Source organism: Myodes glareolus, chromosome 4 (assembly GCF_982192425.1).
Source record: "Myodes glareolus chromosome 4, mMyoGla1.1, whole genome shotgun sequence".
Lineage (NCBI taxonomy): Eukaryota > Metazoa > Chordata > Mammalia > Rodentia > Cricetidae > Myodes > Myodes glareolus.
The window spans coordinates 1,426,384-1,448,259 of record NC_142029.1 but is presented as its reverse complement, the minus strand read 5'-3'; the positions used below and the strand labels follow the sequence as shown (position 1 = coordinate 1,448,259).

Here is a 21,876-nt window from a genome sequence, read left to right as displayed (position 1 = left end):
ATAAAGCATCACATGGGGAAAGAATGAGAGATACTTTACAGAAATCCTTAACAGATTTTACATGGGATTAAATCTGACGGTCTTCACCTGACCCAGGAACACTAAGAAAATGCAAATATTCACTTATCAAATAATATCTGCATGTTGTCTCCTGCATTTACAGCAGATTATTTATTGTATAAGATTGCTTTGAACCTATTAGCATTTATTACTATAATACACATAGAAACATATATGCATTGCTCTCTGAGTCAGAGGCATAGAAGAACACAATTTAAAATCAAAGCTATATATTAGCATAGGTTGGAAAAGATGGTTGCCAAGGCAAATAAAGTTGGTTGTTACACTGTTAACTGAAAAGCATGTTAAATATAGCTGGGTAGTGGTAGGTTACATCTTTAATCCTGGCACTAGGAAGCAGAGGCAAGTGGATCTCTGAGGACAGTCAGAGCTACACAGAGAAACTCTGTCTTGAAAAGCCAAAAATAATTTTAAAAGGCAGGTTAAACAGATTTAGCACACAGTAGAAAGGCAGTTTGTTTTTTGTTTGTTTGTTTTGTTTTGTTGTTTGGTATTTTTGTTTTCTTTTTGTTTTGAGACAGGGTTTCTTTGTGTAGTCCTGGTTGTCCTGGAACTCTCTTTGTAAACCAGGTTGGCCTCAAACTCACAGAGATCCACCTGTCTCTGCTTCCCGGGTGCTGGGATTAAAGGTGTGCGCTGCCGCCACCATCTGGCTTAGGAAGGCAGTTTTATGTGACCTTAGGGTATACTATTAATTTGATCATGAGGTCCAACAGAAGTTCCAGTCTCTTAGAATGCAATATTTTCACAGTGTATCACCACAGCCTTTAATTGGACCCAGTACAACAGTACCATGGAGCAGCCGCACAGAGGAACACCTCCCAGGTGAATAGTCCTGACTGTATGGGGGGGGGGGGTTGGGCGTGGAGTGCACATGTACCAATCACATCAGAACTCTTGATGTGATTAAATTAAATTTAGCAATTTCCCCCTCTCGTTTTGAGAACAGCTTGGAGGCCACTTAAATTTCTAGTCTGAGAAGCTGCCTTCTAAGGTCGATGCAGATTACCTAAAGTGCTGTGACAAGGCAAGGTCTCCTGGGACAGTTGTGGCTTTTCAGATATTATGGTCCTTGCAACTAGAATATTCTCAGAGTGACCGTTAAGCATCCACACCAGCCAGGCAGTCCAGTGGATTGACAGGAGAGGTTTGAGCTCTGGACTGGCAGACACAATAGAGAAGCCTATTCATTGCTGTTGGAAAGCCTGAACTGTTGACTTCTGGAACTTTCACTTGTTCACATAGGAGGGGGGAGATCTAGGGTACTTAAAATAAAGATTTAAGAGCTCATCACAAACTAACATTGCAAACAGCACTGAAGTTTTTAACGTGTAACAGAGCCCAAGTTCTGCCCAGTGCTGACAGAAGTTGGGTACCTCCAATTTTATTTCGGCCATGTTTCCACATCTTTAAAGCCCATCCTAAATGTTCCCTGAATCTCTGCCAGTCGTGGGAGTGCGGCACTGTGGCCCACTGAGACGTGTCTGGCTGTTAAGATTTTTTGAACGTATGTGTATGAACATGCACATGAGCAAGCACAGGTGCCCACAGAGGCTGGAGGAGGCGTTGAATACTCTGCAGTTAGTTTGTGGGAGCTGTGAATCACCTGAGTTGGGTGCTAGGATCCTAATTCAAGGCCTTTCCAAGCAAGTACTTATAACTGCTGATCCACCTTTCCAGTACCTTTGGTTTAAAAGAAAAAAAAAAAGTATAGTGTGAGTATCCTGGGGATACATACCTTATGTATCACGTGTTCTTCAGGCAAAAGGGGACTAACATTTGCAGTTCAATCTTGTAATGATCTGTCCTGTCCCTTTAAGAGACAAACCACACCCACTCCCCTGGTCCCGAAGCAAGCATCAGTCTTTCCCTTCTCCCCTCCCACTCTGTTTCTCTCTCCCTCTGCTCTTCTCCACTAAATAAATATCCAACCTCACTCTGCATGGTGTGCCTATCCATCTGTCTCTCGCCTGCCACATGGCTCCCTATCTGGGACCAGCTGTCTTGGGGGACCTGCAGCGTGATTTCGTGGGGTGCCCATTGGTCTGTCTCTCCTTGTGGGACCCTGCCCGGGGCTTGCTGCCCCTTCTGGCCCACTGCAGCCACTTGGGGACTTTGCCGTCCCAGCCTGGGACTGGCTGCTCTTGGGTCCCGGAGTCCACTGCCCGCCACCACTTCAGGGACCTGCGGCCTGGACCCGCTGCCCACCGCCACTTCGGGGACCAGCAGTGTGGTTTCATGGCCCACTGCCTGCCGCCACTTCTGGTGTGGTCTCGGGACCCGCTGCAGCCACTCGGAGATCTGCATATTACTTTTACCATAACAAACCTCACTACAAATTGTTATCTAATTCCCCAAGAAAACCCGCTTCACACTCACACCCCTCCACAATACTGAGACTTTCTGAAAAAAGTTGCGCAGACACCACCAGTCACGCAACGAGAGGCAATTGACTCCGATTGGTGGTTGCAGAAGGCCTGGTGCCTAAGGTTGGAAAAGGTTGGGATTCTCTCCTTCCACGGTGCTATGGGGATACCCTTACCAGCTTGCCCAGATGGAGGAAAGGTCTTAGGCACTATCCCAGTTCAGTTCTGATCCTGTCTCTACCTCAACATATGCAGTCAACAGTTCCACATTGTTTAAATAACTGGTATGGTTTTTTGGCTTTTCAATAGATTCTGACTGATACAATTTTCCTATTTTTAGCAGTACTAGTATTAACTTAAAAGATGTGGTACCCGGCACACAAATACTCATTTTTTCCATCTACCAGGAAAGTTGGATGACTAACAAGCATCACTGTCTCAACTCCCATGCCATGAGAACAGCTCACAATCTCGTAATTCAGAGATGGTACGGAGACACAGAACATCCTGGTTTTCTTCAAACTGGCACACTGCAGCCATTTTGTGTTGCCCCCCCCCCCATTTGTTGGGGCAGTTTCTCTGTGAAACAGCACCTACTGTCCTTGAATCTGCATTGTAGACCAGGCTGGCCTCAAACTTTACCACAACCACCAATTGCTCCGATTTTAGCAGGTAACAATGTTGAGAATTTAAGAGATAAAGTGGGCCAGGTGCGGCTGCCCACACCTTTAATCCCAGCACCCTGGAGGCAGAAGCCAGCCTCGTCTATAAACCAGAACTATACTGAGACCCTATCTCATAAAGAAAGAAGAGGGAGGGGAGATAGACAGGCGAGTGACAGAGCTGGGACTTCCGTATAATAATCATTATGTGGGTATCAGAGGCCATGCTTAATTTTTTTTTATTTTGATATATTTGAACAGTTGAAAAAACCCACCATCTTATCCTGTTAAATTGTAACTTTAGAATGTACTTGTATCAATTTTTAGAAGAACAAGTGAAGCCCCATGTACTCATTCTGATTTCACTGGCACCTCACAACCAAAGACAATGGAGCACTGGTGAGCACACATTTCATAACTTTACACTCTTATTTCATGTCTTTTGAATCCACAGAAAATTGTGCAAATTAACTTTATATCAGGAATGTTTACATGAAAGACACCAGTCTCAACGTTACACATGCATTTTTAAAACTGCCCCACCACCACCCTATGAGGTTAGTACTCCATCCCACTTAAATAATGAAACCCAAACGAAAGTGATGTGTCCGCTTCCAATATGCTTAAACATCATATAAACAGTATATTACATACAGCTTCTGCAACTCTCAGTGTAGCTTTCTGAGCTGGAGGATACAATTCTTCTACAGTCATTGTTTTTGCTGTTGTTTTGAGACAGGGTATTGTTCTTTATCCTCAAGTGGGGTTTGAACTTTGGTCCTCTTGCATCAGCACCCCACATGAGGATTACAGGAGGGCACCTCCACAATGAGTTTCATATTCTTTCTGAAATACCAGACAACCAGCTCCTGCACTGTCTGTTCTGCCAGTCCCACTACCTAAACCCTGCTGAGGGAGGCTGACTCACGCCCATCACTCTTCACACTAATCCAGAAGGGGACCAATGATAAACTCTCAATTTTATAAGACTTTCAAGTTGCCTAGCAATCTGTCTTAATTTCCACTTACAAAGGAGTCTGAATCCCAATTGTTCTGCCCATTTCCCACTTGAGCTTTCAAAGCTAACTTTTCTAAGAGATTGCTACGACAACCATATGGCTTCTTCTTTGCACACTAGTCTGCCAGTCTTCGGTTAGGATAGAACTGACCGCACTGACCAGGTGAACAAGAAGTCATCCGACCCTCACTCCTCCATGAGGGTCTCCATCCGTCTCTCCCCACCTACTTCAGTTCCTCCATCAGTGGAAAGGCCAAGCCGACAGAAGCCTGTGCTTCCCAAGCCAAGTTCAAGTATAAGATTAGACATAGTTGCCAAGACAATCAGAAGCTGTCTGCCATCCACAGCTGGGCTCCGACCCAGCAGCCGTGTACTTCTGAGTCTGACTTCCCTCCAGTACTTAACTCAGTCCAACTTGTCTGATCAAGGCTCCACCCGACTCGGCAGAGCTGGATATCTTTAGAGAGGCAACTTTAAAATAAAGACTTTTAATGCTCATCGTATCTTCTGAATGGATTTCTTACTAATGAGCAGTTTGCTTGCATCTGTGAGCCACATGCAGAAGTCAGGACAGGGCATGGAATCCCCTGGGACTGTAGCTGGCTGTGACCTGCTATGTGGGTGCTGGGAACTGAACCCAGGCAAGAGAAACACAAGTACTTAAGTGCAGAGTCATTTTTCCAGCTTGGAGGAGCAATGGTGCCTGTTTGTTTTACAAAAAAATCAATGTTAAGTGCCCAAGCTCAGCTTTCCCATGCGCCTAGTCAGGAAGCAAGGACAAGTATAACTGGGAACCCAGGTGACATTAGCAGCTATGGCATGGACCTCAAAAAGAATGGGAGCAGGAGGAATTAAAGGACGAGGTCCAGGATAATCTAGAGTGTGAGCACAGGGTAGACGAGAGACTCCCTGGAAAGACTGACCCAGGGCTCAGTTTCAGTCTACTCTCCAGGCGGCTCACCACACTCCACCCAGGGATCTCCGTACTAACCACCCCTAGAATCAGTCGCCAGACAAGATCCACATCCTCTACCCTGGGTTCTTTCCCCATAGATTAACATGGCTCAGCCTACAACCCAATTCCCTTCAGCTTTTTAGTCAATTACGGTTTTTGTTTTGGTTTTCTGAGGTAATGTTTCTCTATGCACCTGGCCCTGATTAGTTTTTATTCTTCCAGCAGGTACTCCCTAGACAGCCCATTTAAAATCACCACCCACACCCTAACCAGATTCCTGCCACTCTTCTCTGGTTTACTTTGTCCTCAACACACATCACCATCCAGACTCTGATCTAACCCATTTAAGGAAGAATCCAACAAACAGCAGGGTTTTTGTCTGTTCTGGACACTTATATCTCAGCACAGATGATGGATCAATGCTGCTTGTTGAGATCAAACACTGGAATCCAGCACCCCGTCCTTTCCACTTGCCACTGGGACTGCTTTAGGACCATCTAGCTAATAACCACCAGCCAGCTGTGAGCTCCCCTGGAGATGTCTGAGGAGACTGCCCGTTCGAGGTCAACAGAACGGGCACCGAGACAACCGAGTCAACCCTAAAGAGGAACTGGGGGTCTAGATGGCCCCTTTCCAGCAGACACACTTTCTAATCACAGACAGAGAGAGTTATACAAGGAGACCTGGGCTGCACCTAGCACGGGGCATTACTCTCCAGCATCACTTTCTAGCAGATAGACTAAGGAGTCCCTGAGCTCTTAAATCCTTTTAAAAGCTTTTAAAGACCTCATACCAAGATCTCCCCAAACAGAAACAACTAAGTCCTTGTAGAGGTTTTCCCCAGTGCCTAACGAGCTCTCTAGAAATGTAACCTGAACTACGCCCCACCGCCACTGTCATCAGAAACCCCAGGCTAATCTCTAACGTGGTTTCTCACATGCCGAGCCAAATTGGAAGACCACCTGAAGGTCTTCCCACACACTTCACATTTGAAGGGCCTCTCTCTGGTGTGAAATCTCCTGTGGCTAATGAGATGTGAATGTTTGTTAAAGGTTTTCCCACAAATACTACACTTGTGGCAGCCTGTGGGTACATTCTGAAGTGCAGTGAACCTGTAGCTCTTGTCAAAAGGGTTCTCATACTCTTTATGGGGCTTCTTTCCACTCAGTTTTAAATCCTGAATATTTAACCTTGCCTCCCGACAGGAAGATAAGCCAGGATTATCAGACTGAAGTGCTCTGCTGTGTCTTCTCTGGTCAACAGAACGGACATGGACCCCAACGAAATCTTTACCAAGCCTCTGAGATTGAAAAGGTCTCTCTGTAGCATGGATCCTCTGATGATTAACAAGACGATAGTTTCTATCAAACGATTTCTCACACAGGTTGCACTTAAAACGTTTCTCTCCACTGTGTATGCCCTTGTGATCCATAAGACTTCTTTTACGTGTAAAGGTTTTCCCACATTCTTGACACCAAAAGGGCTTCTGACCAGTGAGGATTCTTGACTCTAAATTCGAAGTCTCTTGACGTTCATGATACTCATACTGCTGGTACTGCTGGTAGAAAGAGTGCTGCCTCCTCCCATGTCGGGAGAGATTGGAACTCCATCGGAAGGCTTTTCCACAGTCTCTGCATTTATAGGGCTTCTCCCCCGTGTGAACTCTCTGGTGAATGAGAAGGAATGAGTGAATGCGGAATGTTTTGCTACAGTATTTACACTTGTGAGGCTCTTCTGTGTTATGATCGCTTTGAGGAATGTCAAACGCCGCACCCTGACCAACAGGTCGGCCACTTTCAGGCTCTCTTTTAATAGTATGAAGCCTCATATGAATAATATGACCTGACCTATAGGTAAATGTTTTCCCACACACATTACATTGGTATGGTTTCTCCCCTGTGTGAGTCCTCTGGTGCTCAATGAGTGATTTCTTATGAATAAAAGTTTTCCCACACTGATGACACAGGAAAGGTTTCTCCACAGCAGAGGTAACCTGTTTCAAGTCTTCTCGACATTTCTCTTTCTTCTGGTGCAATCTCTTATGACGAGAAAAGTTTGACTGCCACCGAAAGGATTTCCTACATCTGGTACATTTATAAGGTTTTTCCTGTGTGTGAATCCTTTGGTGTTCAAGAACATAGGACTTACAGCAGAAGGATTTCCCACACTGCCTGCAGTCCAAGTGCTTCTCCTCACCGTTGTCTGTCAAACAACGATTGAGATCCAGGTTGGAGGTAAGAGTTCCTCTGCACTGATCAGATTTAGTATGGGTTTCCTGATGCACACGGAGGGTTGACAGACGCTGGAAAGCTTTCTCACAAAAACTGCACTTGTAAGGTTTCACTCCAGTGTGAATTTTCTCATGCCGCACACAGTTTGAACGCCACTTGAAGGCTTTCTCACACACCCTGCATTTAAACAATCTCTCTTCATAATGGCATCTCTGATGATCTTCAAGATGGGAGCGCTTACCAAAAGCCTTCCCACAGTGATGGCACCTGAATGCCTTTGCCCTCGTCGGAAGAACACTCCGATGAGAGCTAAGGAGGAAGTTCTTCCCACATGTGTTCTTTTCACTCTCTTTTAGTCCAATACGAATACTCTGATATACACCAAATCCCTTATCTGTGCTTCTGAGCCCATATTTCTTGTTATAATGGTGTGACCGTTTTCTGAAGCGTCTGTCACGGCCATGTTTAAAGGAAAGTTTTTTCTTAGAAACACTCACACATTTAACATGTTTTACGTCAAGAATATTACTGCTTCCCAATACTTCAGATTCTCCCCCTGTCTTATTACTAATGTCAGTTCCTTCCGTCATCTCTTTTCCTTGTGTGGGGCTCTCACAGGGCTTCTGTAGCTTGTTCTCTTCAAAATATTCTTTGAGCCCTGCTCCCTCAGAAACACCTGTCTCAGGACATACCGATGGCACAGTAAAGGTTTCTGTGTATTCTGAAGGCTCCTGTCTCAAGATGAATTTGCTTGACTTAATTTGGGACTTACCTCCTGGTGAAGAAAAAAAAAGCACAAAGAAATATATTTTCTCCCATACTTGTAACTGGAGAAGGCAACAGGAAGCTATAAATTAAGATTCTTGCCTGACTGCTTACCTTCTTACAAGAGTCAAGATTATGACAAAATCATAAAAAGCATCTCAAATAATAGGGAAGGGAAGAGGAAGAGCCAATCCTGCAGGGCAATAAAAAGAGCTAAGGAGCCGGGCAGTGGTGGCACACGCCTTTAATCCCAGCACTCAGGAGGCAGAGGCAGGCGGATCTCTGTGAGTTCGAGGTCAGCCTGGTCTACAAGAGCTAGTTCCAGGACAGGCTCCAAAGCTACAGAGAAACTCTGTCTTGAAATACCAAAATAAAATAAAATAAAATAAAAAGAGCAAAGGAAGAATATTAATAGCAAGACAGTAGGAAAAAATCATGGCACGGGACTGACCACTGTACAAAAGTCCCCAAAAGTCAAGACATGAAACTCTAAGGGCCTGACTGAGAGAGCTGAGTATCAAGGCCAGCGCGGAAGGGAGAACCAGAACGGGATGGGATGAACACAGGTACTGCAGGAGTAGTGCAGACACAGGAGTAAGGACATCATAACTGATAGAAAAGAGAACAGGGAAGCCCCGTGATGAGCAAGAGCCAATACTGAGATGCTGAAGAAGGGACAAGGCTGGAAAGAAATGGCCTTTCATAGGCCAAGCAGGGGAAAAGAGGACTGGGGCCCCAGCACCCTTAGTAACTCCTAGCAAATAATGGAGTATGTCCCTAGTGATGTATTTAACCATATGAAAGAAAGGAGTAAATTTAAGAGGGACAGGGCATTGCGGATTTTATAGACCTCACCTTCAGGGGCAGTACCTGGATCCCTCTTCGGCTGAACTGTGCAGACATCCACGACCCATGGCTTCCTTGCTTCCAGCCACGATATGAGAGCAGGTTTGGGAGATGACTCCCCTGCGGGAAAGAAGGGAATGGGGTGGGAAGGAAGACAGGACACAGAACTATTCTCTACAGCCTAAAGTCCTGGTAGAGAAGAGGCAAGGCCACAAAAACAAATGGAAGAAGCTAGGGCAAGTTACCTGGCCAGTCATTTCTGATAGCTCTAGGCCAATCATTTCTCAACCTTCCTAATGCTATGACCCTATAGTACAGTTCCTCATGTTGGGATGACCTTCAACCATAAAGTTATTTTCATTGCTACTTCATAACTGTAATTTTGCTTTCATTATGAATCATGATATAAATATTTTTGAAGATAGAGGTTTGCCAGCAGTGTCATGACCCACGGGTTGAGAACTGCTGCCTGAAGCAGACATGAGAGACTGACAAGTCGCAGGCAAAGGGGCTTCCAGGATTCTCCAGACACAGGACCGGAAAGAGGCTTCATCAGTTAAAAGGCACTGGTTGCTCCTCCAAAGGATCTGGTTCAATTTCCAGCATCCACATGGTGGCTAATAACCATCTCTAACTCCAATTCCAAGGGCTCTGATACCCTCTCCTAACTTCCATGAGCACTGTACGCAGGTGGTGTACAGACAAAACACCCATACACATTCTTCAAATCACATCAGTCAACCATGTTTGAATGGATCGACCTGGAACTTGAAACAGCCTCAGCCTTTTCTCTCTTTTTTTTTTATTTCTTTTGGTTTTTCGAGGCAGGCTTTCTCTGCATAACAAACAGTCCTGGCTGTCCTGGAACTCACTTTGTAGACCAGGCTGGCTTCGAACTCACAGAGATCCACCTGTTGGGATTAAAGGCGTGCACCACCACCCCATCCCCCCACCCCACCTCCACCCCAGTCTTTTCAATAACCCCATATGACAGACAATGCTGTGGGAGCTCCTTCCGCTCCTTCAGCCAACAGCCGCTGAGATACCAGCCCATTGGGGCGTGGTCTCTCTCTCTTTAAAAAGCAGCGGCTGTTGGCTGAAGGAGCGGAAGGAGCTCCCGCAGCAAGACATTATCATCTCCATTATTCAAGAGGGATAGTTTAGTGATAGATTAAGTAATAAGGTTGGTAGTTACAGAGCCGAAGTCTAAGGCTACACATTATAATAAAACACAAGGGTCAGTGAAGATGCTCTGTGAGGAAAAGGCCCCTGTTGCCAAGCCCAGGACCCACGTGGTGGGAAGGACAGAGAGAAGGACAAAGACCCGCTCACTCACTGTCTTCTGACTGTAAGCTGTGGCAGTCAAGTGCCTACAAGCATACACATCCACGCACACAAATGAATAGTTTTTTTATTTAAAAAAAAAAAAGGTAAAAGTGGAGGTTGGTAGGCGTGCTAAAGACTTACCAACAGAAACCACATTCCCGTAATTCTCCAGCATAACATCCCGATAAAGATTGCGCTGAGCAGAGTCCAAGCACCCCCACTCTTCCTGAGAGAAGATCACCCCCACATCCTGGAAAGTCAAAGCTTCCTGAAAAATAAGATAAAAATAATGATTTAGAGTTGATCATGGGCCTGATACAGAATTAATTAATACTGGATAAATCTGACCAAGGTGAAAGACCATCACCCAGCAGAAAGCTCTGGTTTCTTAAATATGAAGTCAAATGACAGTCCAGGATGAAGAAAGCCGCACTACTCGTAAGGTAGCAGTGCCTGAGACACCAAAAAAGACCCAAAGCTGGATGACCTATTGCCGGGTTACCAAAGGCTTGATGGTTGTTACCTGGCATCGAATGTCCTCTTCTGTTTGGGAATGGGCAGGCCCCGAGGCAGCAGGAGAATCTGACAGAGGAAAGAGCCATCAGAGAGCTGTACAGCTCTAGACACCCAGGAAGCCCACTCTCCTCACTCCCACAAGCAGGTAGACTGCTGTTCAAGATGCACAGACATGGGAAGGAAGAGAGGGAGGGAGGGAGGGAAGGAGGGAGAAAGGAGCAGGACAGACTCCATTTTAGACAGGACTTGACTGGGGGCTGAATTTGGTTCTGGTCAAAACCACAAACTTGCAGAGTTTGTACTCTGGTCAAGGCAACCCCACCAGGTGGGCCAGCCAATGAGAAACTCTGGTCAACAACGTCTACGGGCTCCAGATGTCCTTGTGATTTTTCTGTGTAATCGATAAAGTAAGTGCCCCTAGACCCTAGTCAACAAATGACCCAACCCTGAAATGCCAAGTCATATACCACCCTGCTTGTGGGTTTTCCCTTAAAAACCCACAACCCTGAAAGCTTGAAGCCATTCTCCATCACCCGCTACATCGGCATGCTGGGTGATGGCCCAACCTCAAGTTTTTGATCAATAAACCCGTGTGTTTACATGGGAACTAGCTCTGTGGTGGTCATGTTTGGAGATCTTGCGACATGGGCACCAAACATTTTCTCAGGGTCTTTTGGGGACTGGAAAGGAAGAGTGGAGGGCAATGGAAGAAGCGAACCAAACATGAATCAGGGAGGAGTTCAAGAGAACACAGAGCTAGGTGACAAAAGGTTCTTGTGAGATAATAGACGGTAACAACAGTATAGGAAACACATGACGTATAACATAAAGCTGGGGTCTAGGAAGTGAGTACCATCTTGCCCAGCCAGGAATTTACAAACTCCTATTCCACGTGGAGGCTCCAAATGGTCCTCTAGAGAACTGTTCCTGAGCCGTGACGTAGGGGACCATATCTGTGCGGACTGCAGAGCTCCAGTGCCTATCCACCGCACGCCTGGGTTCTGAGCAAGGCATGGGTCCTGGCAAGAAGAAAATGTTATGAGAACATTCCAACAGAAATAGGAAGCAAATTCAGAAAACAGTCCCTGTACAGGGATGGGCCTGGTGGCGGAAGGCACCCAAAGAGAAGACAATAGAGAAACCTTTTATTCCATGGCCTCCCTGCACCAGGGAGAGTCCATAAGGTTACCACTTAACATAAGGATACACATGGCAAGTTAGTAATAGGAATCCTCACATGGCACAGGGAAGCCTTCTCATTACTGCCTACTTGACTCCTGGCCTAAAGATGAGAAATGAAAGGGAGTGAAGGAATAATGGTTTGCAGCAGAGACTAGACAAGTGTATGAAATGGACAATGGCCTCAGAGAAAGCGGGCTTTCAAACTGTAAACCTGGCAAAACAGTGAGCACCATCAGAGAGGCAATATTAATTTTAAGAGTCAGCAAGGAAACAAACCACACAGAAAAACTCTCCTATGCTCATCTGTTGGGTCCCTGGAGGACAGGCCTTCGCACCCCCACTTGATCTGTTTTGCACTCTTGTGGTTGGTTGTTCTGAAAACAGGAACAACCTGTTGTTCTCAGCAGTGTTTCTAAGGATGTTTACCCCTAAGCCATGTGAGTTACCGTGATGAGCTTCCTTTTGCTGGCTTGGCCTCCCCTGCTGAGGGCAATATGTACTGTGTGAGAAAGTGGAATTAAAGGCCTGTCTGCAGAACCTGAAGTTGTGCCGTGTGTTAATCCCGACGTCCCTCGCTCAGAGAACTACAGCTGCCATGCTGGCCCGGCACTCATCCACTCAGAGAACAGGAAGGAGGGCTTTGCTCTTGTACTTCAGGCAGCTCTGTCTCTGAGACAAGGCTTTCCTTAACATAGAAATAAACGTTCCTGGCACAGTGGCTGACACCTTTTTTTACACTGATGTGAACAAGTCTTAGACTGAGGCCACTGAATGTAGGACAAAGACTGAAACTGTAGATCTAGTCCTAACGGAGTCATACTCTTGTGGTGTTCTATCTTATGCCATTTCATAAGTTAGTATCAGGTCCCTCTGAATATCCTATCGCTTTTGGTAAAAATGACAAATGCACTTTCATATTTTTAAAAAGACACAAATGTTTTGTTTTAGTAAGCATTACTTATGTTGATTTACTACATCATTTACCACTGGTAGACTATGATCGAATGATACTTGATTTAATTTTTGTAATAAATCTGAGAGATAAACCAGAAATACTAGTAATTTTAAATGCACGAATTATGCATATAAGCTCATATTTTTATTTAAATAAAATTTGAAAGCCTAAAAAAATGATAAATACTTTTTGAAAAAACTCAAAAGGTGCCAGATGTGGTCGCTCATACCTTTAATGCCAGCACTCAGGAGGCAGAGGCAGGCAGAACTCAGTGTGTTCAATGCCAGTCTGGTCTATGAAGTTGCAGGACACCCAGAGCTATGTAGAGACCCTGCCTCAAAACCAACCAACCAAACAAAACTCAAAAGGCAAAGATCCAGCTTCCTGTGTGCAAAAGGACTAAGAATGCAGAGAGCAGCCCAGCATCACTTTGCCGACAGGCCTGGCACTCAGTTCTGCTTCTCTGCACTGGGACCAAGCACATTACAAAGCATTCAAACAGATACTGAACAAATCCTCATGATTTGTTAATTTCTACATTTTTCTCTCAATAAACTGAGGTCCTGAAAGACTGACTATGGTGACTCCATTTTGTATCTCAGATGAAATTTACTTTACTAAGTGCCAGTGACAAAAAAAAAAAAAAAATCCAGGAAGAGGAACTACTCAAGGATACAGGTTCATATACTGAAAAGTTTGCTCATTAGGGAGTGGCACTATTTGAAAGATTAAAAGGATCAGCAAGTAAGGCCTTGTTGGAGGAAGTACGGTTCTGAGGTTTAAAGAGCCCGAGCCAGGCTCAGTCTCTACCTGTGGATCAGGATGCAGCTCATCAGCACTTGCCTGCACGCTGCCACGCTACCCACCATGGCAATAAAGTACTAAACTCTGAAACTGTGAGCAAATCCCCAATTTTATTCTCTAAGAGCTACTGTGATTACGGTCCTCTTCACAGCAACAGAAATAATAACTGAGACAGAAGTTGGTACAGTTAACACCAGGGACTGGGTATTGCTGTGAGAGGCAGAAAACCACGCTTTTGTTTGGAGGAATGTGGACTTTGGATTAGAAAAGCAGGTGAATACTTTAATTGGGGTTTAATGAGCAACACTAATATAAGAAGATAGTGATGATTTGAACAGTGGTGGCCTATGTAAGGTTTCAGAGGAGAATTTTAGTATATAGTCTGGATATCTCTGATATTTTGGCAAAGAATGTGGCTACTTTTTGCCCCTGTCCAAAAAAAGACTGCCAAAGGCTAAAGTGAAGGTTCTGGATTAATTCCATTGGCAGAGGAAATCTCAAAAACAGCCTATTATTGACTCTGTTCGCTCCTAATTAATTAGTGTTCACTCTTAATGAAGATCTATAATGAAAAGAAGCAAGTTGGGCAAGGAAAAATACAAAATATTCAATTTGAGGAGAAAGGGGGCACCAGGAAGTGAAGCTAACTCCTGTATTCGAGGAGGTAAACAGACTAAAGAAAATCCTGACACTAAAAGGAAGAAAGGGAACGACGACCTCTGTGCCAGATCCCATCCAGCTAAACTTGCAGCTCGTGACAAGCTTAGAGCCACACGTATCCGTGCATACCTCTAAGCCTATCATGTTGGAGACAGAGGCATGCAGATCTCTGAGTTTGAGGTCAATCTGGTCTGCAGATCCAGGTCCAGGACAGCCAAGCTTAGGCAGTGAAAGAAATCATCAACAACAGAAAGCTGGTGAAGATGTAACTGATGAGGGGCCATGTTCCAGCCACAGCAAGCAGCAGAACATGGCAGCTCTAATCACATGATTTTGGGTTTAGAGTCAAGAATGAAAGGGGTTGTGGAATCCCACCATGACTAAAGAAAGCCACTGAGGCTAGGCATGTGTCAAGAATGTACCTGAATGCAAGTTATAAAGGTGAAGCCTGGATTGCCTTGGGGACCCCAAGATGCTGGAGGTGCCAGAGTCATGAGATACTTGCTGAGGAAAGCTGCTAGCTAGCTGGGAAGGGAACCAGCCCAAGAGAGAGAAGTGTGTTGTAGCCAACAAAGCTGAAAGGAGTTGGAGATCTGAAGAGTGTTTTAACATCAGACATGGAGAGACAGTTTGGAGTTTACCAGTTGGTTTTTGGTCTTGCTTTGGCCTAGTATTTCTTCACTATGCTCCCTTCCCTATGTTTTGGAATGGTAATGTATATCCTGTGTTGAAAGTATGTGATCCCTTTTTTGATTTTGATTTTATAGGGGATTATAGTTAAGAGATTGTACGAGTCTCAAAAGAGACTCTGAACTTGTAAATAAGTGTAACACTGTTGAAGACTATGGGGACTTTTGAAGTTGAACTAAATGTATTCTGCATTATGGTGTGGCTACAAACCTATGGGAGCCAGAGAGTGGGATGCGGTAGCTTGAATAAAAATGGCCCCCTTAGGCCCATAGGGAGTAGAACTATTAGAAACTGTAGCCTTAGTGGAGTAGGAATAGGCATTGCTGGAGGAAGTGTGTCCTTGTCACTTCCTGCTGCCTGTGGATGCAGATGTGGACTCTCAGCTTCTGCAGCGCCATGTCTGCCTGCACACCGCCACGTCTGCCTGCACACAACCACGTCTGCCTGCACACCGCCACGTCTGCCTGCACACCGCCACGTCTGCCTGCACACAACCACGTCTGCCTGCACACCGCCACGTCTGTCTGCACACCGCCACGTCTGTCTGCACACTGCCACGTCTGCCTGCACACCACCACATCTGCCTGCACACCGCCATGCTTTCTACCATGGCCACAATGAACTAAACCTCGGAAACTGCAAGCCAGTCCCAATTAAATGTTTTTAAGAGTTGACTTGGTCGTGGTGTCTCTTCACAGCAATAGAAACCTTAATAGAAGTGGAGCTGGATTTTCTATAATATAAACCATTTTATCCATAAACTAATTTTATTATAATTTATTAATACCTGCTGATCCTATTCTAGAGGTGGTCTTCCTGTGTGAAGTGGAAAGAGCACCTTGCTAAGGGTCTGCGATCAGAGTCCAGTTTCCCTACACTCCCCAAGCTCACATTTCTCATCCACAAAAAGGCAGGGAGAGCCTATACATATCACCTACCCTCAGTGGTGTTCCATGGTGATCCCTCTGCAGCTCTTCCAGGAGGGCCACAACCTCCGCGCCACTCTCAGGGCAATGGAGCTGCACCCATGTCCGCAGCTCTCCAGGCAGGATGCTCAGGAACTGCTCCAGCACCAGCAGCTCCAGCATCTGTGCTTTGGAAAGAACATCAGGCCTAATCCACCAGCGGCAGAGCTCCTGGAGCCGGCTCAGAGTTTCTAAGGGCCCAGAAGACTCATGGTAGCGAAGTTGCCTGAAGAGCTGACGGAACAGCTCCTGTCCAGGGCGGTTAAGTGTCTGTGGCCTGGCAGTCTGCACAGAAGCACAGTCCTCTTCCTCCTCTTCCTTCTTTACCTTACGAAGGTGCTCTTGCTCCCTTGAAGCCTGAGCTGAGTGGGCAGCATAGCACCTGCCTGGAGGCATCACTCTTGTCCACGGTCACCCAGATAAAGACAAAACAAGCCTGTTGCTTTCAATGAATCACTGTTGTATCCTCGGAATATCTTCTCAGCACTGCAGTGCACAATGTCATTTGCTAGGTCATTAGAAGTTACTGGTAAGAGGCTGAATTAACCAACATTCCTGTTCAGAAGAAAATAGAAAAGAAAATGATGTCCATCACACATGACGCTGCTAGGTGATCACTTGTGAAAGCTCACTTCTCACATGTATGAGAAGACATATGTGCATGAGTACTTACACAGACTGAGACCAAGATGGTAAGCTAATAAAGTTTCTCTGAACACAGGTAAGGTATGAATAGGGCTAAAAGACACAAGCTGCTGAGAAAAAAGCCAAGCAATTATCTGAATAAGTAGACAGATACATGGCACCTACATTCCTGTAAGGGGAGACACGGCATGAAAAGCTATCAATTCTCACATTGATGTTTAGCTCAATTCCTAGAAAAATCTCAGGGAGATGGAAGGCAGAGAAGGTGGGGATGTGTCTAGCATGTCCAAGTCCCTGAATTAAATCCCTAGAACCACTAGGGAAAAAAAGAGAAAAGATACTGGCTGGGAGAAGGGTTATTTAAGGGAAGAAACCACAACCCAGAGGGGGTAGGGAGGGTGTCACTGGAAGATTCTGAAAATACCAGTGATAATCACAAGGGGGTAACTCCCCGTTTCTCAAGATTATAATCTAACTTTGTGGTCAGTCAGTTCCTGGAACAAAGTCACCGAACCGGCTAACCTAGATTTTTGACTCTACTCTCCCTGCTAGGGGGTCTGGATTTATCCTGGCCTTTCAGTAGTTGATGTCATGCTGGACAGAGAAAATATAAGTGTTTTGTGATACCAGAAATCAGCAAAAGACAAAACTATATACTTAAGCAGCAGCAGGTAAAGGTGCCTGACTCACAAGCAATCTGAGTTCCATCCCCAGAACCCACAAAGGTGGGGAGAACTGACTCCACACCCATAAAAACACATTATGCACACACATAGTAAATTAAAATTTAAAACATAATTTAATTAACGCAGACCAGGCATGATAATGAATGTCTATTATCCCAGCACTTGGGAAGTAGAGGCAGGAGGATAAGGAATTCAAGGCCAGCTTTGGCTGACTGCTAAGACCCTGTCTCAAAACAAAACAAAAACAAAGAAGTGAGGCCAGAAGTAGACACTGATAGAAAAGGACCACATGTAAAAATCAAGGACAGTCAACTCAGCAGAGTCCCATCATTTAGGAGACAGAGACAGGAGGTCTTTGTGACCTGGAGGCAAGTTGTGACAGCAAAGCAAATCCCAGGCCAGCAGGGCTATGTGAGAGACTGTCTCAAAAACAACAAAGCAAGGAGAAAAAGCAATCTTTCTCACAAGGTTTCCCAACAAGAAATGTAAAAGAAAAGGAACACAATATTCATTAATAAAGGCAAGATGCTAACCAGGAAGTGAATGGCTTTTGTTTTGCTTTAGTTTCATTTTGGGGGTTTTGTTTTGTTCTTGGTGAGACAGGGTTTCTCTGTGTTGTCCTTGATGTCCTGGAACTCCCTATGTAGACCAGGCTGGCCTCAAACTCACAGAGATTCACCTGCCTCTGCCTCCCTAGTGCTGACAATAAAGGCGTGCACCACCAAGACCCGGCCAGGAAGTGAATTAAGAAGAAACACAGAATTCCTTCCCCTAAAACAGCACAGATTACAACGTTAACACAGAAACCTTCAAGTGGTGAAAGCCGACAAACACCACTAACAAGGACATCAGTTTGTCCAAGAACAGGAAAACATCAGATACAGGAACATTCTAGTCAAGACTGGGGGCTGGAGAGGTGACTCCGTAGTTGAGATCACTGGTCACTCCTTCCAGAGGACCCTAGTTCAATTCCCTGCACCCACCCGGGAGCTCATAGCTGTCTATAACTACCGTCTGAAGGAATCTGACACCCTCTTCTAGCTCCCACAGGCACCAGGCACACACATGCAGACAAAACACATACATTAAAAGAAATTTTAAAGGAAATTTTTTTTATCAAGGTCTTAATGGTATAGCTATGCTTGGTAGTGACTTACTACACAGGAATAACGCAGGGAGCGCCTACAGAATGGCCCACCGGGGAAGTTTAGCGTCAAAACTGAAGTTCAGCTGAACTTTAGTTGGACCACAGGACCCAACACGGCAGCAAGAGACGCCCACAGGTGTTCCCTGATCCCAGAATGCTCACTGCCACTTGTACACAACTCACACACAAATAAGACGTAGGACCAGATGTGGTGACACGCACCTTTAATCCCAGCACTCAAGAAACAACGGATCATACCACATTCACGGCCAGAAGATGTATCAGCATGATCCTCCACCCAGGAGAGAGGCAGTTTAGGGTTTATAAAGCCAAAAAACCTCAAATGGCAACGAGAGGCAGAGCCGGTGGCAGAAGAAAGTTTCTAGAACACAGGTTTCTAAAGCTTAGTTGATAAGAACAATGGACTTTCCTGGACCTGGACGTTTGGTCAAGAATGAAGCTCGGCCCGGCTGGGGAGCAGTCACGCGGAACTCACAAAATGGAGTCAGCTAAAGCAAAATGGGGTGCCTCCATCGGTTTATTTCCACCTTTCTGTCACTTTATTCTCCAGCAACTCTAACATCACAAAATGCTCATAAACTAATACTTCCTGGATATCAGAAGCCACAGAAAATTTGGGGTTGGGACTGTGAGCACTTTTCAGTTTTCAAGTGCGTATCAAAGCTTAATTTCAAACGCGTTCTTTCAGCTTATAAAACATTTCTATTAAAAATTATTTAAAATTTGAAAGGCAGGGATCATTAAATTGCCCAGGTTCCTCAGAAGCCGGGGTTAACAGGCCTGAGCCACTAGACCGAGGTGTCCCAAGCATTTTATCTCCTACAGCTTACGTCACGACCGTAGAACAATTTTGTTTTTGTTTTTAAGGTAACAGCATAACCAACCCGCACGATGAACCGTGGGCCGCCGTGCTGAGTTTGTCAAGAAGTCAGGATGCCAGGAGTCACAATGGCGGAGACCGGACTTGCAGGGTCTCGGAGAAACCCGAGGCTGCCGGGCAGCACCGCCCCAGACCGGCCCGGCTCCCGGAGAACCCACCCGGGTGGTGGCATCGCTGGCGGGGTCAGGACGCCGCAGATTGTGCCCCGCCGCCCGCTGGCCCACCCGCTCTCCCGGCCGCTCACCGCCCAATGCCGGAACCTTCGCGTTACTCCCCGGATGGCCGTGCTGCCCGCTGTGTCCACCTCGCCGTGGCCTCTCTAGGACAGCGGAAGTCTACCTTCTGGGGGCTCTCTAGGAAACCCGGAGGAATGCCACCTCGGCTGCTCTCCGCCCTAATTCGCCCTGGCTCCCTTCGTGGCCCAGCTCGCCCGCCCGTGTAGCTAGGCTAGGTGGTTGAAAGCTGCACGACGCCCTGCATTCCACGTCCCGCCCTCTGTCTGGAGATAAGAGCTTTATCTGGAAGAGCAGGTGTGGCCTGGAGGCGTTGTTCTGGAGGAACCGCTTTTCTTTCGGTGGATCCACTAAAGGGTAACTGATTTCAGTTGGGCAAACCCTTAGCAGAAACTGAAGGACTCAGACAAACGTGGCTCTGGCAGGTCTTTCCCTCCCCACTTTCTCCCTTGCTAAAGGGTTAGATTCCCGGGTTTAGGCACGTCCACATCCCTGAAGCTAGCCACCAAGGTCCCTAATTTGCTTCTTTCTAATGCCGAACTCATTCCTGAAGCTGATCACTAAGGTCCAACTATCAAAACATCAAGGCCCAGCAATCAAAATTCCTGTTTGACTACTCTGATTAACATACCCATCAGAATTTATCAACCCATGCTAGCTCATGGTAACACAACCCTCCCCTTCTTTCCTTTTAAACATTACTCCTACGAAACTGTTCGCTATTGTTTTCTTCTCGATTCAGATTCAGCCACCTTGTCTCTTGCTCTTGCTTAATAAAGTACCTCTTTGTGCTGGAAATTGGTGTTTGGGTGGGGTCTGTGCCTAATCTGGCCTCCGGGCGGGTGCCACCCAGGGTACACAGATCTTTTTAGACCCTCCCCCCCCCCCCCCCCCCCCCCGCCCTGCGCGCGCACTTCAGAATAACTGCCAGCACAGACCATTCTTATGTGAAACTGCAGGGCAGAGCTAATGTCAGAAATGTTGCAACTGAACACCCCATGTTGCTGCGGAAATTTCTGGGAAACTGAGTCATTGAACTTTTTTTTTTCAGTTGGACAGAGGTACTTACTTGGATAACTCTGTAATGGAAATCATCCTGGGCCTCTCTTAAACCTGAGATTTACAAGGAGAAAAATCAGTTCCACAGTGTCCAGTTAAAGCAAGTTTTGTTTAATATTGGCCAGGAAGATGGACACTGAATAGGTCCACGTCTAGGATTCTCATAGAACTGAAGAAGAAAAAGAAGAAAATACCATTCTAGATGCTAGTAGCAGTAATGCCATATTGCAAGGCCTAAGAAACAAACAAGTCAGGGCTTGTCATGAGTCAGACATCTGGTCTCCAGCCAGGGGAGGGAGGAAGAATGAGTCAGGATATCTACAATCAAACATCTGGTCTCCAGCTAGGGGAAGGAGGAAGAGATAAGAAGAACGGAAAGCCTCTGGGCAACCCCCTCCTTGTTATTTAGGTGAAAGGCCAAGAATTCACCACTCAGCATGAGCTAATAGCCTTATTTGAATTGACCAATGGAAATTCCTGTAACCATGCATCTCGCTTCTGTACCCGCGCTTTTGCTCTCCTATAAAAACCCCTCGCCCCAGCCTGACGGCGCGCAAGTCCTCCGAGAGACTTTGTCGCCCCAGGTAGCTGTGTATCCGAATAAAACCTCTTTTGCATCTGTACGAGTGGTCTCTGTTTGCATCTGTACGAGTGGTCTCGATTGATCCTTGGGCACGGGGTCTCTCCCGAAGGAAGGCATCCCTCGGGGGTCTTTCAGAACATTAGCTAGGAGTCTATAAAAGCCAAACCGCAAGGGTACAGTACTTCCTGCCTTCGCCCGAAGGTTCGCATACATCCTGATAGACCGTGTACTTCCTTCCCATGTGTGATCAAGCACATACTGCACAGTTGGGGCTGTTAGGCCCAGATCATGAGATCATGGAGTCCCCCTAAAACCAACCAGGATGCCAAGTATGTCCTGTATGCAAAAGCAAAGATCCTTTATTCTTACACACTCAGACTCTCCATATGCCAAGCATATTGGAGTGATCGGAGACCCCGAGCTCAGTTAGGGTTGGGTATTTATAGCAGAGGTAGAGGTGAGGGATTTCTAAGGTTCAGGACCCCTGATTGGCTGACCTGTGTCTAGGGGTGTCCTGGTGAAAAGCGATGCTGGCAGGTGATTGTATCTACAGTGGTTTAACATTAGGAATTTCCTTTGGATCTTTGGATCGTCTGTTCC

The 21,876-nt window shown here is 46.0% G+C and overlaps 2 protein-coding genes across 7 annotated transcripts; one reads left to right on the top strand and one right to left on the bottom strand.

The window, feature by feature from the left end:
• Positions 1–3,324: 3,324 nt before the first annotated feature.
• Positions 3,325–19,784, bottom strand: Znf445 (zinc finger protein 445). Of its 4 annotated transcripts, none has more exons than XM_048424430.3 (7): positions 19,646–19,784; positions 15,996–16,577; positions 11,620–11,785; positions 10,774–10,832; positions 10,392–10,518; positions 8,934–9,044; positions 3,325–8,088 (listed from the first exon to the last, which is right to left on the bottom strand). In XM_048424430.3, exons 2-7 carry the CDS (start codon positions 16,416–16,418, stop codon positions 5,996–5,998), a joined length of 2,979 nt encoding a protein of 992 aa, XP_048280387.1. In that variant the 5' UTR covers positions 16,419–16,577; positions 19,646–19,784; the 3' UTR covers positions 3,325–5,995. The 4 variants fall into 4 exon arrangements, with proteins under 4 accessions (XP_048280387.1, XP_048280390.1, XP_048280388.1 ...); XM_048424433.3 differs by having other exon boundaries at positions 8,949–9,044; XM_048424431.3 differs by lacking the exon at positions 19,646–19,784 and adding an exon at positions 19,406–19,544.
• On the top strand, positions 18,891–21,316 carry LOC146894542 (uncharacterized). 3 transcript variants are annotated; one of them, XR_015737639.1, is made up of 3 exons: positions 18,891–19,024; positions 19,389–19,991; positions 20,686–21,316. XR_015737639.1 is itself a non-coding variant. In XM_087905120.1 (2 exons), exons 1-2 carry the CDS (start codon positions 18,955–18,957, stop codon positions 19,841–19,843), a joined length of 525 nt encoding a protein of 174 aa, XP_087761246.1. In that variant the 5' UTR covers positions 18,891–18,954; the 3' UTR covers positions 19,844–21,316. The 3 variants fall into 3 exon arrangements, 1 of the variants encoding a protein (XP_087761246.1); XR_015001716.2 differs by lacking the exon at positions 18,891–19,024 and adding an exon at positions 19,036–19,171; XM_087905120.1 differs by having other exon boundaries at positions 19,389–21,316.
• The last annotated feature ends 560 nt before the right edge of the window (positions 21,317–21,876 follow it).

Coding starts and splice junctions, on each gene's coding strand:
- Znf445 (XM_048424430.3), bottom strand. CDS start 16,418: ATGCCTCCAGGCAGGTGCTATGCTGCCCACTCAGCTCAGGCTTCAAGG. Junction 10,833..11,619: donor ATTCCTGGCTGGGCAAGATG/GTACTCACTTCC, acceptor TTCCTCTGTCAG/ATTCTCCTGCTGCCTCGGGG. Junction 10,519..10,773: donor AAGAGGACATTCGATGCCAG/GTAACAACCATC, acceptor CTTATTTTTCAG/GAAGCTTTGACTTTCCAGGA.
- LOC146894542 (XM_087905120.1), top strand. CDS start 18,955: ATGAAGCTCGGCCCGGCTGGGGAGCAGTCACGCGGAACTCACAAAATG. Junction 19,025..19,388: donor GTCAGCTAAAGCAAAATGGG/GTGCCTCCATCG, acceptor TTTGTTTTTAAG/GTAACAGCATAACCAACCCG.